At 42.6% G+C, this 20491-nt stretch overlaps 1 protein-coding gene across 1 annotated transcript in view; it reads left to right on the plus strand.

The window, feature by feature from the left end:
* Positions 1-309: 309 nt before the first annotated feature.
* Positions 310-20491, plus strand: part of BMX (BMX non-receptor tyrosine kinase) — a 37091-nt gene continuing 16909 nt past the window's right edge. The window contains exons 1-7 of the mRNA XM_073327498.1: positions 310-447; positions 1485-1589; positions 3098-3179; positions 5093-5212; positions 7181-7248; positions 11537-11715; positions 19157-19188. Coding sequence (XP_073183599.1) covers positions 310-447; positions 1485-1589; positions 3098-3179; positions 5093-5212; positions 7181-7248; positions 11537-11715; positions 19157-19188 — 724 coding nt within the window. The remainder of the gene's footprint in view (positions 448-1484; positions 1590-3097; positions 3180-5092; positions 5213-7180; positions 7249-11536; positions 11716-19156; positions 19189-20491) is intronic.

The following is a 20491-nucleotide window of genomic DNA, read 5'->3' on the forward strand; positions in this document are numbered from 1 at the left end:
AAAGGGAGAAATTCTCAGGCAACAAAAGAACTGAAAATGTCTCAGTTGGAGCTACTCTTTTATCTTAAATTTTTAATTTCCTATAACCATGTTTATTTTTGTCTGAGTAAAAAAACTAAACACTCATAGCTGTTTATAAAATATGAAATACACTCTTCATAACAGCTTGTTAGAACATGCAATAAATATATCTTAAATTCATTTTGTAACATGCTTTACAATCCATTAGTAAAGGACATAGTTGTCTTTGTTAATCTTTTCACAACTATTATTATTAAAATGACTATTTCCAATTTTTAGGGCAATAAAATGGAGCAGGAATCAATTCTAGAGGAGCTTCTTTTAAAGAAGTCACAACAGAAGAAAAAAATTTCACCAGTTAATTACAAAGAACGACTGTTTGTTCTCACAAAAACAAACCTCTCTTACTATGAATATGACAAAGAGGTGAGAAATCATTTTCCTAACTACAGAGGTACATATTTTTCTAAAGTAAGTTTATGCCTCTGGATTTTCTTCCTCAATGTGCTTTGATTAGATATCATATAGTAAGGGTAGTGATATATTTTGTTCCAAGTGGCATTTAAAAATTGTATGGGACCAAAATCTGGCCTTGATTCAGGATAGCACTTAAGAATGTGTTTAAGTCCACCCCTATTCAGGACAGAACTTAATCATGCTTAATCTTAGGCATACGCTTAACTCTCATCAAAATCAATGGGACTTAAGCACATGCCTAAAGTTAAGCACATGCCTTGAATAGGGATGTTTTCCTGAATCAGGTTCTCTGTGGTGAGTTATATATCTGGCATTGGTTTGGAAATCATTTATACAGGAGATAGCTCAGTGCAGAATTTGGCCCATAAATGATATAAAATAAAAGGCTAAAGCGTGATTGTATTTTAAAAAGTGATTATGTATCCAAAAAATGGTCGGTACTTTCAGCAAAGTGGCCTCTTTTGTGCATTCAGATGTAGCTCTGAAGAGATTAAAATACATTGTTACCATCTGCACTCCTGATAGCACATTTGGATTACTCCTGTGAGTTACAACTCCTTGTGTGAATAAGAGTTGCAGGATTGGTGCCAGTATCTTAACAAAATAATGTAATACAAAATCAGACTCCCATTTCCCACTAGAGACTTTTGCATTTTCCTTCCTCCATCTCTGCTTTTGCACTGTAATACCAAAGTTCATGTACCAGATGTAGGGACCATCCTGTTGTCTTTATACCTTGACTTCAAAGGGAGTTTTGTCAGTGTATGGATTGCAGGATAAGATATAATGGAGGGTTCTCGATGTCTTTCCCAACCAGTTTAACAAAAGTGGAACTCTACCTTACCCAATCTGAAGTGTGCAATTATACACAGCTTGATTAAGTGTGGTTTTATAAAACTTGTCGTGACCATAAAGTATTTTTGATTTGAGGACGAAAGTCTTGTGTTTAGAATGATGAGTAGTCCTGCTTCGGCTTTTATTCTTAGAAAAAAGGAAGCAAAAAAGGATCAATTGACATTAAGAAAATTCGATGTGTTGAGACAGTGAATCATGAGGAACAGGCACCTTTGGAGAGACAATATCCATTTCAGGTAAGATCAAGAAATACAAGACTGATCTTTACTGTGGTGAACCATTATTTCTAGGACAAATAAGGACTTGTGTCACTGCTGACTGTTACAAAAACTTACAGCAGGTTGGAAATGAATCCTTTTTACTATAAACGTGACCCAACAACCATCAAAATCAACGGGAGTCTTTTCACTGACTTCAGTAGAATTTGGATCAGGACCTATCTCTGCATTCATGTGTGTATAATAGTTTATTTATTTTGGTGTGATCCTATACACACACAATAATGGTGCATTTATTTGAATATTGAATATGTTTATTTTGTTGTGCAATAATGATCACAATTCATTTTCTCTTTTTAACCTTCCCCACCTCACCTCCTTTCACTTTAGTGGCAAAAAGAAGTGCAGAACTTGGCCTTTTGATATTGAAACTATAGGCTGACCATTTAATTGTACCAGACTCCAGAAATTCAAAGTTACAGTTCCTCAGCAATTGTACCTCATCCAAACTGCACATCTCCATTAAACCTTATCTTTATAAACATATACAGTAATACCAAACACTACATATGTGCATGGAAGCAAAGTCATATCTGCTGCAAAAGCCATAACTTTGACTTTGCTGTCATTTGTATGTGTTAATTCTCAGAGATAGGTTCATTCCAATGCCAGAGCAGAGAGTTTTGGGGGCAGAGAGTCCATGAGGAGAATATACAGCAGTGCAAAGCAGCTGCAACTTCCCTTTGTGAGAAGGGTGAGGTGCTATAGTCTAAAATTGGCAACCGTGGCTTGGAAAGGGTGCATGACCTGGGCAGCAGAGGAGTTAATTAATTAACACCCAATAATTGCTACCCCTGGGGGTAACCCCAAGAGAGGGCAGCAGTGTTATCACTGCCTGACTTATCTCAGACTGGATACCCCCCAACCCTCATTAAATAATATTTTATATTAAATTAGTTTGTTACTCTCATGAGCACCTAATACACTCAGATCTGTGGGGGGAGGCGTGGGGGAGGAATGAAAGGTACATACTGTACTTCCCGGTTCTAATGAGAATGTGCAAGTTACTGAATGTAGGGTCTTATTGTTTGCCTACTAATGCCAAAGGGAGTTTTGCCATTGGGAACAAGATTGGTTCAGGCCCATAATGCAAGCTCACATTCATGTGAAATAGGAGTATAACTATATAACTCTGCTCTGGCTCTTCACTGTCCTGGGCTTAGGGTTGCCAACCCTCCAGGATTAGGCTGGAGTCTCCAGGAATTAAAGATTAATCTTTAATGAAAGATTATGTCATGTGATGAAATCTCCAGGAATATATCCAACCAAAATTGGCAACCCTGCCTGGGCTGCATGCATTTTGGTGTGAACAAGCCTGCAGAGCTTGATCCTTGGGTTCCTAAGTCCTTTACTTCTTTGTTTCCATTACTCTAGGTCTTTATTAAAAAAAAAAAAAAGCTAATGAACTTTGAGTCAGATGTGAAGCCCAGGATAACTAGAATGAATTGTTTTCCTGCCTCTTTTAGATTGTATACAAGGATGGCCTTCTCTATGTCTATGCAGCAAACGAAGAGAGCCGAAGTCAGTGGCTGAAAGCTTTGCACACAGGTAACATTTGTTTTTACTATCTTGTGAAGCAACTCTTTTTTAACGTGGGGGGGAAAGGGGGCTTGTGTGTTCAGAGAAATCATCTGAATAAGGGGAGCAGATGAATCTAGTTTCTTATTTTAATGCAACGGTTTTGTCAGCCATTTTTCAGCCTCAATCTCGCTCTGCCATGCAACAGGACTGCAGTGGATGAGAATATTTAAAAAATGTCAATGAAAAATGGGGGGGAGGAAAAAATTCACAAAATTTCCCTGCTGGCATTTCCCCACCAGCTCTAGTCTTTACTTAGTTTGTTCTGATTCTTTCTGTGGTCTTTAACTGAGCAAGGCTCCGTCCATGCAATAAGTAGTGTGTAGGCAGAGTGCTGGGCCCAGTAAACCACAGTGAAGTCAATAGGACTCCTCGGGGAGGGGGAATCGATCCACATACTACACATTGCAGGAGCACCCATTAAAGTCAATAGGAGTCTTTCCGTCTACTTTAAAGGACTTTGGGTCAGGCCCTGTTTATCCCCCAGTTCTCCCTTGTGGGCCGATGGGTAGAGGTGACTCTGAGGGTGTGGCTCTCTCCTTGCCTACATGGAAGTGAAGATATATTAACTACTGCTGCAACATTGTCCCTGGACAATCTGGGCAGAAGTGGGAGGATTCAATAGGCTACATGCATTGTTTCTTCTAGAAACCAGGGACAGATTATTTTGAGTAAGTCTTCTGAAGAAAAATTTGGTTTTGAAAGCCCCTCTGGGGAGAGGATCCTGGAGGCAGGTGCCAGCAGGGATCCAGACTGGCAAGGGAATAGGGAAGAACCACAGGAAACCAGGAGGCAGTTTGGAGGCATAAAGACTTCCCCACTCATGGCCCTGACGTCTGGCAGATTGAGTTTTTGGTAGCTGAATCCTCTGCTCATTCCATTCACCCACCAGAATTATGTGCTGGAAACTCCAGGATTTGTCTCTTCATGGGGCTTATTGTCCCGTAAATTGTCTTTTTCCTGATGGGAGAAAGATCTGACCTTAGGACCTCAGGATTTGGTCCAATATTCTCAGCTGAACATATTAATAAGCGTGCTATTCAAACAAGATATGTTTTTTAAAGAGAGTATGTGAGGAATACCATTTGTTCAGTGAAATATTGCATAAATCTTGTGACGTGCATTATACCAAAGTGACTGCAATTTTCTAAGGAACTTTTAAAATCAAGTTTAGCTATAAAAACTAGTAACAAAATTCTGTGGCCAAGATTTTGAACAATCATGCAGCAGCTCCCATGCTTCTGCGTGTGCAGCATTTTTGAAAACCAGGCTGTAAATTCAGGTGCCTAACCAGGGATTTAGGAGCTTAACTTTAAGCAATCATTTATAAACCCATGCCCTACACTTTTAAAATTATTTGTTTCATTATCTTTTAAAACAAATACTACAAAACTGATTTAAAAAACTACAGTGTCCCTATTGCCAGTTATACTGTTTTGGGCCATTTCTATAGAACACTGGAGTATTTTTTTTATATATACAAGTAACAAATGTTTATTTAAGAGGTTTGATAAATGGAAAGTGTTACATTTTAACGGTACATTCCTTTAACAGGTCAGTTTTGTACTGAAATTTGCCATTTGGGGTATTGAACACCTATAGTTTGTCTAGTTTATTTCTATGATATGAATTAGAAATGAAATCACTCTTCATATTTTTGATACATAAAATATTTTATTAGGTTTTTCAACACAGTTAAATGGGCTTTAGGACAGTCTAGAAACATCTTTAAGTCTTTATAAAATGCAAGTCTCCTCCATGATCTTGATTCACAGTTACTGAATTCCTTTATTGTATCAGTTTGTCTTACTTTACTGAGAACATGCTACCAGCAAACCTTTTGAAGTTCTTTTTTTTTCTTCTTCCCCTCCTGTGCTCTCCAGAGATTAAAGACAATCCTAATTTACTAAACAAGTATCACAAAGAATTCTTCACCAATGGGAAGTTTCTCTGCTGCAACCAGACATGTAAAGCAGCCCTTGGATGTACCATCTGGAAGAAATGTAATGAGCCATTTTGCTTTTTGATATGTTGTTAGTCTTAATGGTGCTTTTCATGATATTGGTAAATCTACAAGGATAAAATTGTAGTCAATGGTGGTAAATCTAAAGATCTGGTCAATTATTCCTCTTGATGTTTGTTCTTAACGTCTTTTAACAGCATCGCAATTGTACTGTGCAGTTTGATAATATGGCTAGGGGAAAATAACATAGTATGTGAAATACCCATGCTGAGATCATAACTATTTTTTACTGTACCTCCAAAATGCACCAAAAATAAATTCTTTCTCTTTCCTTCTTTGACTTAGTATCCTGAGTTGTTGTTGCTGTTGTTATGGGACTGGGAGAAAAAAATATCAGAACTTGTCTTTATGGCTGACTTCTAACAGCCAAATTATCTACTAACAACATTGGTGTGTCAGTTATAAAGAATTTAACTTCATAATTAATCCAAAGTAAAACTGAATTTTCTCATTATATCTATATTTATGGTGGCGACTTTTCTAAGCAATGCAACATTCTCCCCCACAAGCCTATTTCTGGTACTCCGTGGAATGTGCGTTTACAAGAAATAGGATTACAATAAGCACAGGGGGATCAAAAGAATAGCTGAAAAATCATTTTACCTTTATAAAATGTACTGTGCTGAGGAGCAAGTTTAATTAGGAAAAGTTGCCAGTCAAATTATTCCACAAAATGGTTCTGGGGAGCAGTTGTTTCAAATAAAGGCACATTCCAGAACCTCATAGAACATTTGTGCATTTCCCTCCTGTGCACCATTTAAAACCAAACATGGTATATCTGAGCTGCAGTATGTTGGAACAATGTATTTACTGAATGAAGGAGCATTTTATGTATTTTACTTAAATATACATTTTTAAAATACTTGACTGGAAATTCATCACAATTAGTTAACTCATTTATTAGTCACCATAAAGAACCTGAGGAGTAAATTTTCAAAATGGGTGCATGCCAGGATCTACATATTCGTAAGCACCCTGCCTCCCCTCCCACACACACATTATTGCATGCACATTGTATAGTTGAGGCTTACATTTTTTTGAAAGTGGACACTTGTTTTGGGTGCCTCTGGTTTGGGAGCCTACCTTGATATTGAAATACTGATTTTTCAGAGGTGCCGAACTCTTGCAGTTTCCATTGACATTGAGAGTGCTCAGCCCCCCAGATAATCAGGTCCCAGTTGTTTCAAGATGGGTACTCAAAATGACAGGCAACCCATATTTAAGGGACATATTTGAAAATAAAAGCCAAAACACCTAAGAGCCCAATTTGTATGTGAGAGATTGCAAGTGAAAATATAAGAGGCCCCTTTTGAAAATGTAGCTGCACTATTCAGAATTAACATCGGTGTCCTATGTATGGACACAGTGGAGGAACACTGAACAATGCCCTACTATTTTAAAGAGTTGCCAGTTGTTGGTTTTTTGTCATTTGAATGGCCTTCTGTAACTTCCAAACCAAACACGATATATGCAAATAATGCTATAAAACCCACACACTGCCACAAGTAACTATTTGGTTGCCACTGGACTTCTACACAAAGTAGTAGGTAGAAAAAGAAACCTTCCAAAAAGTAGGGTCATCATGTATCAAATACCTTGTCTCTCTCTGAAATACTACAGAAGGCAAGAGGGTGTTGTGTCTATGCTAAATTTGCTTCAGAAAACCAGCTATTGTTGATGATGCAGCTGCACTTGTGATGCCAACAGTGTGAGAGGGCTAGTGGAGGGAAAATCTCAGGCAGCCTCCAACATATTAACTATCACATTCCCTAAAGCACGTTAACCCAACATGGAGGTAAAACACTGGTGATCACCAGTTCTGTGTGTCTCCTCTAATAGTCCCACCACTGCTGCCACTAGTGAAGCTACATAAGTGAAAAAGCCTATTGCACGCAAAGCCTTGGAGTCATGCAGTAAATGGCTTGTGTTATTTTTACTTTCCCCCCAGTTATAGATCTGAGTCTACCTAGCACAACCAGCTCTGTGAAACCGCTGCCTCCTGTCCCTGCGAAACCGGTAGGTGACAAACTTTTAGTATCTGCCTACAATGAACTCTGCTTTTGCGGGCAAATCCACTCTCTAGCATCCAGCCCACATAAATGATGGAGAGATCCACTGGGGAAGGAATAAGGAACCTTCTCCCCCAGACAGCTGTTGAATAGCGACTACTCCAATCTAGTCACTGAGTAGCACCAATGTCCTTAGTGGCCACCAGCACAACCCAGGGAAGGACAGGAGGGTGCACTTAGCAGTCCTCCAGCTCTACCCTTTCTCCACTCATTCCTCACCCTGCCCACGCTCCCCTCTGGGCTGTCACGCAGGAGTGCCTGCAAAGCTGGGAAAGTCTCAGATAGTTTCAATGCATTGCAGTATGCGTATGTCAGTTTGGGCCATAGCAAACCTCTGCTTCTTGTGAAGTTGTTTGAACAGATTTGCTTTTATGTGCCTGTTTCCATTAAAGTCAATGGGAATTTTACCCCACAGGCTTCAGTGAGAGCAGGCCTGGGCCCAAAATTGTTGCTCTAGAGCCCAAATCCTTCCCATTCCAGAAGTTGCAGAGGGCCTCCTACTGAGTGGAAATGCTGCAGTTCCCCTGTACTGGGGGGAGGGCAGGATTACATGTGTCTGTACAGGAAATGTGCAGCCTCTGCCAGCCACGGAGTCCAGCTCCATGGAGGCTCCTGTTATAGTCATGAAGAGGCCTGTTAGAGGGAAGGGTGGTGGTTGTCAGAGACAAGAGTCAGGATGGGGCTTGAGGATCGGCTACTACACTGATTCTCTGGTCCTTTCCTCCCTGTAGAGCACAAGATCCATGGAGGTCACTCCAGCACTTAGGCCCAGGTAGTGACTGGAGTGCCGCTTCACTGTTGTTCCATGGCCGGGGATTGGGGTTATCTCCACCAAATGCATCCGTGTCCAGACAAGTCACTCAGGCTTGGAACTGGGGAGAGGGTTTGTGACTAAGAGCTCACTTATATGTCATACGTCTAAGACAGGGATTGGCAACCTTTGGCACGTGGCCCGTCAGGGAAAGCCCCTGGAAGGCCGGGACAGTTTGTTTACCTGCAGCGTCCGCAGGTTCGGCCGATCTTAGCTCCCACTGGCCGCAGTTCGCCGTTCCAGACCAATGGGGGCTGCGGGAAGTGGCAGCCAGAACATCCCTTGGCCCACGCCGCTTCCCGCAGCCCCCATTGGTCTGGAACGGCGAACCGCGGCCAGTGGAAGCTGCGATTGGCCGAACCTGTGGACGCTGCAGGTAAACAAACTGTCCTGACCTGCCAGCGGATTTCCCTGATGGGCCGCATGCCAAAGGTTGCCGATCCCTGATCTAGGATACACTCAGGTCACAGTTTCCAGCTTTTCGCTGCAACCACCAGCATAGAAACTTTTTTTTAAATGAAAGCTGAGATTCTCACGCAATAACTTGACTCCAGCAGCAGGGGATTTAAGAAATGTACCAAATATCACACGACTCATGATAAAATCATAAGAATTGTCAATGCGGCTTTAAGTATTTTTGTCTGAGTAGGGATTTGGAAAGCATTTATAACTGAGCAAATGGGCTTTTGATGCTGGTTCTGATAATGAAGTTTGAGGATACTGAGACTGTGAATAAACAAATTTCAAATGCCATGGGCCATCCTCCCTGACTCCTGTCGAAGGATTTTGTTTATCTAAAGAGATTATCAGTCATGGATATCAGCCACTGAACAGGTTGACTCATATTAGGACTTCCTAGCTCATTCTCAAGGAGATGTTTTGAAAGGGAAATTTAAAAAGCAGGGGCATAACAATGCTCAGATGGGTCCCCAAATACAAATTCAAAGTGGGCCCTATAATAAAGCTCAAATACCTTCCAGTGCTTGTCAGAGACAAAGCAACTTTATTTCCTGGCCCCAGTCACATGGCACAGGTCAGGACTACAAAAGTTGTCAAATGACAGGGAGCAGCATCTACTTAGTCCAGCAACTACTAGTGCAAGCCCCCAACAAAACTTTGAATAACTTTCTCCTTTTTTCCCTTGCCCCTTTTACCACCCATTCAAATTGCTCAACATACCGAACACCATAATCTCCTAACAGTCCTTCCAAGTCTCTGTTGGCTTATGCCCCTCCCCTCACCCTTCCTCCAAATCTCTGGGGACTCTGTCCCCCTCTTCCCTGTCCAGGTTGTTCTTGGTGCTGTCCTTCTCCCCACATCCCTGGGTCTCTGGTGTCCCTTTTCCTCAGACCAACATCATACCTCTGCCCTCTTATGCTGGGGCCTGACAGAAGAGGCTACTCCAGGAGCAATTATGGGAGTTGGGGACCATCAGCCAGGTTAATGGGCATGAATGTGCCTTGGAGCCGCCAGACAGTTTCCCGACTCTTTGGGAGCAGCAGTTGTTTCCTGCCATGAGAGGCAGCATTTCACGTCTGTTAGTCCTCTGCACCCCATTTGTAGCCCTTGCTGTTTCTCTCCTGCGCCCTCATGCCTCCTAGCCAGTGGGCAGGGGCAGATCAACTGGCCAGTCCTAGCCCTCACTCCAGTCATTCCCTTATCCCCTTCCTGCATCCCTGAGGTTGCAGCCAGAGCCATTGAGGAGTTCCACTATTAATTACTCTATGGCCTTAGTGTGAGGATTCTAGCCTGCTCTTCTCTCTCTCTCTCTCTCTCTCTCTCTCTCACACACACACACACACCCCTCTGGGGAAAATTGAACTTATCCACAGTGTGCTCTCCACATCAAATCCAAGCTGGTAACCAAAAGTGGCAGGCACGTAGGCACCTAAGTCTCATTGAAAGTCAATGGGACTTAGGCTCCTAAGTGACTTGGGCACTTCTGAAAATGTTATCTTTAGGCCTCATTCCTACTGCTATTAAAGTCAACCGCAAAACTCCTACTGACGTCACTGAAAGGCGACTAGGGCTTAGGGCGGTATATTACCTGCAAATCTATATGTTTGTGATGGCCATGCCTTCCAAGACTGGAACCGCCACTGAAAGGATTTTTTTTCAACAAAAATTCAGGGTTTTTATAATCCCAGCCAGCCCACCACTAAACCAGAACTCCTCTGGGAATTTTTGCAAGCTTAGATCTACATAGGCCCACTGTATTTGACTATGAGTTTTTAATTATTTTAAGCTGCTTGTTATTACCTAGTTTTAAACAATTATTTGACTTTCTCATAATTCCGTATGACAGACAACTTAATATAAAGCAAAATAAGTTGTGTGCCATGACTGTCCTCTTTTAAACTAACATTTGCATTTTCTGCTGCAGCAAAGCCCCGACTCTTCCCATTTTATTCCATAACAAATAATCAGCCTTGATTATCTGAAATATCAATTTCTTCCATACCGTGTTTAGAAAAGGAAATAACAGGCCCCACTGTGCAGTAACAGTTGGCTAATGCTGATTTCATTTTTAACGGTGACTATTATACTTGTTATTGACCTAAGGCACATTTTTAAAAAATGCAACATTCTATCGTATCATATTACAGCAGAGTCTTTTGGTCTGGTCTGCTATCAGCACACTTCCATACGGTGGAAGGTACTTACGCTTCATGACTCACAATGTACACTACAAGTATGTCTACACTGCAAAAAAAGATGTGTTTTTAACTTGGGTTAGTACTTTGAGTTCAACCCCAGGGTAACTTATAGGCTTGAACTTGAGCTGCTAACCCAAGCTAAATGCCAACTTGCCATGTCTTCACTGCTACTTTATCCAAGTTAGCTAACCTGAGTTAGGAACACACCTTTTTTTGCAGTGTAGATATACCCCAGGTATAAGTATCAATTAATCCTATTACCATTCCAGGTTATGTAAATTCATCCTCTGTGCTGAGCCACCTGCAACATGTTGCAGTTTGAGCTCATTGTGAGCTCACAAATTGTTAGCTTCAACTGAGAATGTCCTTACCTCTTCTGGTGTATTTTTAACCCACTGGGCTGAATCCTGTTCTCAGCTATAATACAAAACCATGCTCCTTGGGTCTTGTAACATAAAGTCTGTGCTGTTGCTAATTTTACAAAAAAAACAACTCCACATATATTAAAGCAGGACCAAGCCTTGAATATTATTGTAATAGAGTTTGGTTTGTAGTTCATTATTTATATTGGATTACAGCTGTTGGAATGTGTTTTAAAACAGATGAAGAAAAAAATACTTCAGCACACTATGCATTTCTTGTTAGCTTGCATTAATTTCTTTGCCGTCACAGAGCTTATTGAAGATGCAAACTGCAATATAAATGCTAAAAATGATTTTCTACTGCAATGCACTTCATTGTAGTTTTATTTCCTCTGCCTTCAAAAGTTGAAGCATGACAGTCTGCCTCCAGTTCTAGCACCTGGTAAATCATCGCTGAAGATCACTGTGGCAGAGTATGACTATGAACCCAAAGGAAACTCTGATATCCAGCTCATCAGGAACAACAAGTATTATGTTCTGAAAGAAGAGGATCCTGACTGGTGGCAAGTAAGGGACCTGGAAGGGTAAGTTTACTTTGCACACTTAATAGAGAATATTTGTTCAGCAATGACCCTCATTCCATATCACACCCATCCTTAAACAACCCTGCTGGCACTGGTGCATTCCAGGATCCGGTTAAGAACTACCCTGGTGGCTTTTTAAACCTGCTCCAGCTGATCTCATGAGCCTTAATTTTCTCTACAACTTCCATTCTTTTCTCCTTTAACTTGCCCCTCTTTGACCCTTGCCACAATCTTATATACATGACATGTACAGTGTCTCTCTGATGCATGTGTATTGTGGAATTTAGAGGCAAGTCAAGCCTCCTCAGGATTTATCATTTTCATTTCAAAGGCTCACAAAAAGTCCACTACTTGCAAACCATATAACCGTATGTACAAAGAAGGGGGGTTGCATTCCTTAAGGCTGTTCAAAAATCTGTCCTGCCCCATCTTTGCTTCCATCTCACCTACTTCCACTTCTCCCTGTGAAATAACTAGAATTTTAGCTACCAGATCAGGCAAGAGTGACAATAATCGCTGAGTAGCCTATTATCTGAACAGTCTCTAGTGGTTTTTATTTTGGAATGTACCTGCAATAGCAGTGGCAACTTTAGAGTCAATGGAGACTATTAGGAAAGAAGCACTTTTCACCTTTGGGGTATCCACCTGGGGCGGAGGGCTGGGAAAGGGAGTTAACCCGAAGCTTTCTGTTGCACATCACGTAACTGGTAGGATGTGAGTTGCACCAACAGTGTGCATATGGCACAACTGTTCCATTTTCAGTTCACATCATGTGAACACATGACAGCAGTTTGCTGCAAACTGAGGGCACAGCATTCTCCAGAGGTGTCCCATGGAATGTATTTCCAAGGGATACATCTGGGCTTCCCTGCCGAGCAGCATGAATCCTGGGATTGCTTTCTCTGTGAAGTGTGGAAAGGCAGGCAGGTTCAATTTTATTTAAAAAATCACGTTTTCACCGTCTCCGCCCCATACTTCCTTTCTGGGCGGGCTCGCAACATTTCTAAAATACTGTCATCCAGCATGGACCCCACAATGCTGCACACTGCTATGGTGATAAGCATGAGTATGCACAGGCTGCTTGGGCTGTATTACAGCTCTCAGAGCTGGCCGAATGCCTTTTGCACCGCCCAAGAGAATGACATGGGAGCCGGAGAATATCCTATGGCATCAGCAACAGCTCCTCCAGCATCAGGGGGATACTCTACTGCGGGGGTAGCAGGACAAGGTAGAAGAACAGGAGGATGCCATTGGAACAAGAGGGCGAGTTCCTGGATCACCTGCACAGCATTCAGTGCCACTTCTGGGCTCAGGAAACCAGTGTGGATTGGTGGGAGAGGATCGTTCTGCAGAGCCGGGGTGACCAGCAGTGGCCATAGAACTACCAGATGGGAAACCTTTTTTGAGATCTGCATGAAACTGACCCTAGAGCTGCAGCAACAGCATGCCAACATGCTGTGCCCCACACCCGGTGGAGAAGCAGGTCATAGCTACCATCCAGAAGTTGGCCACCCCAGAATGTTACCAGTCTGTAGCCAACCAATCCAGTGCAGGGAGATCAATCGTTGGGACCATTCTCTACTAGGTCATTGATCAGGTGCTGTCTAATTGGGTCATGAAGCTGTATAATGCTCAGGAGATTACTGATGGCTTTGCATGCATGGGGTTCCCAAACTGTATAGGGGCAAGTGATGGGACCCATATGCCTATCTTTTGCCCCCCTCTCCCACCGGGCTGCAGAATTTATAAACAGAAGAGGGTACTTCTCCAAGCTTCACCAAGGACAAGTGGACTCCCATGGCAGCATGACAGACATAAATGCAGGGTGCTCTGGAAGCATCCACAATGCTAGGATCTTTTGGAACTCAGTTCTATTTAGATTAATGGAGAAAAGACTATTCCCCCTCAGAAGCACTGTGGACATTAATAGTATGGAAGTTGGGCTGATTATTCTGGGAGACCAGGCTTACCCCCTGATGCCCTGGCTAATGAAGCCATACACTTGTTCTGGGACAGAAGGAGGAGACATTTTAACCATTGCCTCAGTAATTGCAGAATGAGGGTCGAGTGTATATTAGGTCATTTGAAAGGCAGATGGTGCTGTTCATGGAATAGCTTGGAAGCTGCAGAAATTTTTTTTCCAAGCATTTTTAGCTGCACATCATACTTCTATGCAATATTTGTGAGAGCAAGGGGGGAAGGAACCATGCTGATGGGTGGGAGGCTGATGTTAAGACAGACTTGCTTGGAGGTTCGAGCAGCCAGCAGAGTATCCCCTAGAGAACACTAACAGCTGGGAGAATGCTACCTGGGATGCCTGTTTTCATATTTTGAGTCTTGTGCCTGAATGTGGCAGCCCAGGAGGCTTGTGCTGGGATACAGACATTGCGAGCACTGGGGGATTGTGTGTAGGTGATTGAAGTGTGTACTTATGTAAAACCCTATGAATTATTTCAGCTTTATTTAAAGGATTTTCTGTGTTAAATGCAATGATGACTCATAATGGATGCATTGTGAACTGTTTTTGTTATGAAACAACAGCAAAAACCAATAATAAGGTTTTAATGAAGCCAATAGAAAAAATAATGTATTTGTATTTGGAAATGCATTTAACTAACCAATCTACTAGCTAACCAACTGTATACAAACATTTCATTAATGCAACAGTGTGAACATTTCAAATACAACACTGGGGGGTGGGGGGTTTGCATAAAGTCACAAGCGAGAATACACCTTGCCTCTAGATTCTGGGGTTGAGTGCCATGGCTCAAAGTTGTCAAAGGTGCCGCAGAGGTCCCAGGAGTCAGTGTTCTCGGTGCCCAGAGTTTGGATCTGAGAAGTGAATGGCATTCTGGCTCAGGACAGCATCCATGAGCTGCCTCTGCATCTGTCTGTGTTTTACCGTGTGCTCCCTGGCCATGGCGATGTTGACCTTAGCCACAGCCATGCTTTCTCTGGTCTCTGTTCTTGGCCACTGTCACTATCTCCTGGGAGAGCTGCATTTCTTTCTCCCACTCAGTCCTCATGTACTGCCTCCACCTCTCAGCCAGTCTGGTTTTCCTTTGTGACTCAGCCATGCATTCTGCAAATGTCTCATTGCGAGTCTTCCTTTTTCTCCCCGTCAGGTTGACCAGCCTGTCAGCGGTATATAGAGGCCTTGATGGTCTGGCTGTTGCAGGGATTGTGGGAGTAAGGGGAAAAAACAGTTGTGTACTGTTTATATGCCAGACAAATCCTAATAGGTTCTTTGTATATCTTTTCCTCCCCGAGTCTCTTCCCAGTCTTGGGGGAATCTCAAAGATGGTCAGTGGTTTGCATGGAGAGAAGGTGCTGGCTGCATTTGGATTTCAGTATCCTGTATCTGCTTTCAGGCTGTTGGTAGGGGTGGGGGTGGTCAGAGCTATGTTCCAGGTTTGCTTTTGCAGATTTGTTTGGGCACTGGAGGCATTTCTGTGGTGTCTGTGGTGCAAAGGGAGGGCTATGGGGAGCATCAGGGGGCAAGCTAGATTGTAATCCTCTTTACATCCCCTTTAGGCTGTCCTGACTCTCAGTGACATTATGCTGAGGAGGGTGACGAGGAGGCACAGAATGGCCTTATTCTTAAAGGCAAAAGGCAGACCAGCGACATATGGTGTGAAGTTATTCACCAGGATGGCCCCCCAGAAGTGCTGCAGGAGTGGAAGGGGCTTGCAAGCTATGCTAGAGGGTGGGGACTGGGCATGCAACTATTCTGTATAGCGTGCTAAACAAAATTCAGCAATTTCTCAGTTTTAAGTTCTGCTATACCTCTCCTGCAGACATGGAGACAGCACAGAGAAAACCGGAAAGGCCCTGCTATGGTTACAGGTTTCAGAGTGGTAGCCGTGTTAGTCTGTATCAGCAAAAACAATGAGGAGTCCTTGTGGCACCTTAGAAACTAACAAATTTATTTGGGCATAAGCTTTTGTGAGCTAGAACCCACTTCATCAGATGCATGAAGTGGAAAATACAGTAGAAGGTATATTTATACATAGTACACGAAAAGATGGGAGTTGCCTTACCAGGTTGGGGGGGTCAGTCTAATGAGACAACGTAATTATCAGTAGAATATCAAGGGAAGAAAAATCACTTTTGTAGTGGTAATGAGGGTGGCCCATTTCAAACAGTTGACAAGAAGGTGTGAGTAACAGTAGGGGGAAATTGCTATGGTAAAATTAGGTTTTGTAGTGACTCATCCACTCCCAGTCTTTATTCAGGCCTAATTTGATGGTGTCCAGTTTGCAAATTAATTCCAGTTCTGCAGTTTCACGTTGGAGTCTGTTTTTGAAGTTTTTTGTTGAAGAATTGCTACTTTTAAGTCTGTTATTGAGTGACCAGGGAGGTTGAAGTGTTCTCCTGTTGGTTTCTGAATGTTGTAATTCCTGATGTCAGATTTGTATCCATTTATTCTTTTGTGCAGAGACTGTTTGGTTTGGCCAATGTACATGGTAGGGGGGCATTGCTGGCATATGATGGCATATATCACATTGGTAGATGTGCAGGTGAACAAGCCTCTGATAGTGTGGCTGACGTGGTTAGGTCCTATGATGGTGTCCTTGAATAGATATGCAGGCAAGGTTTGTTGCAGGGTTTGGTTCCTGGGTTAGTGTTTTTGTTGTGTGGTGTGTAGTTGCTGGTGAGTATTTGCTTCAGGTTGGGGGGCTGCTATGGTTATCCGCTAAGCTGCTTGTTACATGGCATTTGTACCTCAGCCTGGTCTGCCCATGCAATGTGCACTCATACCTCAGGTGGACTATGAAAACTAACCCCAATTATTTTCCTGTAACCAGTGTCTCAACAAACTGTGGGATTTTGCACAAATGAATGCTTTCGGTATTCAACTCTGCCATGGGACGGGGCACAGAGGGTCAGGATATGTGCCATTTTGAAATAGCAAAAGGGGGTAGGGAGCAGGAGGGTTCTAATTCACATCTGCCAACAATAATAATAAATTGAAAGGACAGGTTTCCAACCTGCTGAAGTTCCCTCCAAGGGATCTGATTCTTCGGTCGCAGCCTGGTTTTCTGGCTGGGACTCTGGCTCCGACAAGACAAGGCAGGAATCAGGGTCCATTGTAGCAGGTCAGGATTGGGGCGGGCTTTCCAGCTGGCCATCGTCAGCATTCTTAGTCCCAAAAAGATCCTGGTTTTCCAGGGCAGCTCCTCTCCGGCATCCACCTTCTCATTTTCCAACTGGTTGAGCCAGTCATCGTGGGTGGAGGGCAGAACACAGGCAGCAGCCTCCAAATAGTGCCTGGGAAGGGTCATACTATAATCATGTAGAAGCCTGTCCAGTTCATCAAAAAATGGACAGGTCACATGTCCCCTGCCAGATTGTCTCCTTTTATCCCTCATTTCAATGTATTTTCTCCTGAGCTGCTTGCTCTATCCAGCACTGGGTGGCAACCCACTCATGGCTCCTCACAGACATCTGCTTTGCAGTGTCCACAAAAAACTGCTCATTCCTGTAGCTGGCCGCAAAGAGCTTCCTGAACCAAAGCTGCTCCCCTAGATGATGATGAGATCCAGGGTCTCAGCTGAGATCTGAGGGGCTGCACAAGGCATGATGTGGGCTTCTGGAGCCCTATCGCAGTGGTATCACCAGAATGATACACTGGGATCCAGGAGCAAATAGCAAAATCTAGCTCTGCACCAGCTTTTAAAAGGGGGAAGGGACATCCTGTAAACTTGATCCCAGGGCAGGGTGTGCACACAAGTAAACAGACAGGTCAGTAATGGTCAACCTGCAAAGCACTATGGGATTGCCAGTGGAAGCATACAAGAAGTGGTGCACAGCAACTGCATGCACACAAACAAAAGACCAAACTAATACAATTTGAAGTGAACCTAGTCCACTGGACAGGACAACTCCAGAACACCTGATAGATGTGGGATTAATACACAGTGATTGGTTGCGTCATGTGTACACAAGTGTTTTCAAACCACATTAACTTGATTTGGTCTGGATTAAAACCCCCATGTAGACAAGCCCTTAATGTTTTACTGCAATGACTGGGGACCCCTTTCTATAGATTTTCTTGGTTATTTCCCTTGTGGTCCACAAAGGGAGGAACCTCCTTCAGCAAATTAAAGGAAGGTATTTTCTCATTAATCTCCAGCTGGGAGCAATACCTATGTTCAGCTGAGAGAGGTCCCAGACAGACTGAAGAGAGTTTGGACTGAGTGGAGTTTTGGCTGGTCGACTAATAACTCATTGATTCAAGTACAATTTGTAAATAAATAAAGAAACAAATAAAGAAACATTAGCTTCTAACACACAATACCCAGCTTGATATTCATCACACTGTAAAAAGTTCCATGGAATCAAAGAAAGCAGAAGGCCAGCAACAAATTAGTATGTGTGAGGGGCTACCCAGTTTAATGCACAGAGTGCAGAGTGCATGACTGCTTGGTTGATGGCTAAGTGGTGTATGTATACACCTGATGCAATCAGCTCCAGGCTCTCACAGCTCAAACACAGCATCCTGAGCTGAAGGGAAGGAGCAGAGAGAGAGAAAGAGAATTATGCATGGTGTTTCCCTTTGACCTGTGTGACTAATTGGAGTCAGGGCCTTGGAGGGCCGTTGCTATTAGGATGAGAAATTGAAAGTACAAGTCAGGTATATTTTTGGTGTAATCTCTTTTATTTACCGAAACGAATGACCCACATTGTCCTCTTTCCATTAACACAGGAGGAAACAAACAGCAGGCAGTTCCCTTACTCAGCAATCTTCAAGTCTTCCACTCCATTGAGTTCTCTGCTCAAGATGCCCAGTCTCTCTGCTTCAGTCACGGTCACATTCACTGCTATTGTCCTGTCTTTCTGTCCCTCCAACAGACACAGCTTGCAACTGATACGGTTGCCCTGTGTCTCCAACCAGAAAACCGCCTCAGTTGACACAGTTTAGCTCTGCCCTGCCATGCTGCCTAGTGCCTCAGGTGGTCTCCTCACAGCCCGAGCTGCTTTGCTTCATAAAGATGCTTGACTGAATTGAACCTGAAAGAGAGTGCTTGGTACAGCCATTGACTTTTGATGTCTGGGAATTGTTTTTGGATCAGAGAACCTGCTGCTGGCAGCCATTAGTACATCAAAACATGATTGAGCAGCCCTACCTACAAACTGCCTGCTCCACTGCTCCACTCCTGCTGAGAAAGCCTATCGCTAAGATGGAAGTTATTTCAATGGCTGTTACAGATTTTAATGTATTAAAAAGTAATTTCCTACAACAACAAAATTCCCCATGCCTTCCTCTATGTGGCATATAAACACCAGGACTAGTTTAAAATATTTTAAACATGAAAATCTCTCTGACACTATAAAAAGTTAGTGAGTGAGTTTGTTTAATCCCATTTCCTATTTGAAAAGGTCAAATTTAAAACGGAATTATACAAGATAACTGAATCATGAACTGTTTAATTTGCAGGAATGAAGGCTTTGCACCAAGTCCCTATCTGAAAGAGATCTCCTGGGATGATGATGAACCTGGGTAAATCAACATCCAGCCACACAGTGCTTAAATTTTCACCTCACCATTTTAGGAAAGACCAGGCCACATTTCCAGAATGTTTCACTGGTTTATGATCATTCTATGGCTTTCTGAGTACCCTGCATAAAGTGTCATGAATGATATCAGCTAGACTATATCTTTATCTCCTTGCTGTATACATATTTAATGAAAAAAATTATCGGTAAAATACTGGCCCCACTGATATCAGTGGAAGTTTTGCCATTGACTTCAATAGGGCCAGGATTTCACCCTACATATTCTCACTTCACTATTAAGGCCCCAACCTTGCAAACATTTACATATGTAAGTAACATTATGCATGTGAGTAGTCCCATAGAAAGTAACATGATTTTGTTTAAATGAAGCCTGCCAGATCAGACCCATTTTTTTAAGTGTCTTTGGCCCTGATCTTGCAAACACTTACGTTGTGCATAAAATTAAGCACTTGCCTGAGTGTTTGCAGGGAGCATTTGAGTAATCCCATAGACTGTAAAGAGGTTTGTCTGAGTAAGCGGAGTTGGATCAGGCCCACAACTTTTTTGTAAAATGTGATCATATAATTTCCTATAATTTCCTGAATGCCGTAGAATGCAGTAAAAATTAGAATCCTAAATTATTGGTTTGTTGTTGGGGTTAGGGAGAGGAGAGGGGAGGTATTTGCTATGTTGTAACTTGTTTTGGCATGTGCTATTTTAATTCTGTCCCTGATGTTAAAAACATTTATTGGACGATTTTGAGCTTGTGGGGTTTTGGAGGATTTCTGTGTAAGCTTCAATGAGGCAATTACAATCTCCTCATAACAACTGCAGCAGAGAGGTTCAGCCCCTCTGCCTAGCAGGACGAGCCGAGAAAGTGTTTAAGTCTTGCAGCACACTACGTATTATCACAAAGGGGGCGAAGCCGCTTTAGGCTCTGCTCAGAAGTCTTGTGAATGCCCTCTGAGCAGGCTCCTGATTTTTCAAATGATAATTTTTAAAACTCAAGTTAAAATTTCCTCCCACAGCTAGCCAAGGCATCACTACTTATAAAGGACTTTCTACCTGCAACATGTTCATTTGCAACATTCAGCTGCAGCTCTAAAACTGAGGTTAGAGTATTTTACCATGGGAAAGTGTGTACTTTTTTCACCCTCACCAAACCAAAAGAGAAATGGAAAGAAAATGAAATATATCCTCAAATTTGCCTAAAGGGGGAAAAATCCACTTTGGGCTGAGCCTAGCCTTAGTTCAGTGTGAATACATTTAATTTGGG

Source organism: Lepidochelys kempii, chromosome 1 (genome assembly GCF_965140265.1).
Source record: "Lepidochelys kempii isolate rLepKem1 chromosome 1, rLepKem1.hap2, whole genome shotgun sequence".
In the NCBI taxonomy this organism is placed as follows: Eukaryota; Metazoa; Chordata; order Testudines; family Cheloniidae; genus Lepidochelys; species Lepidochelys kempii.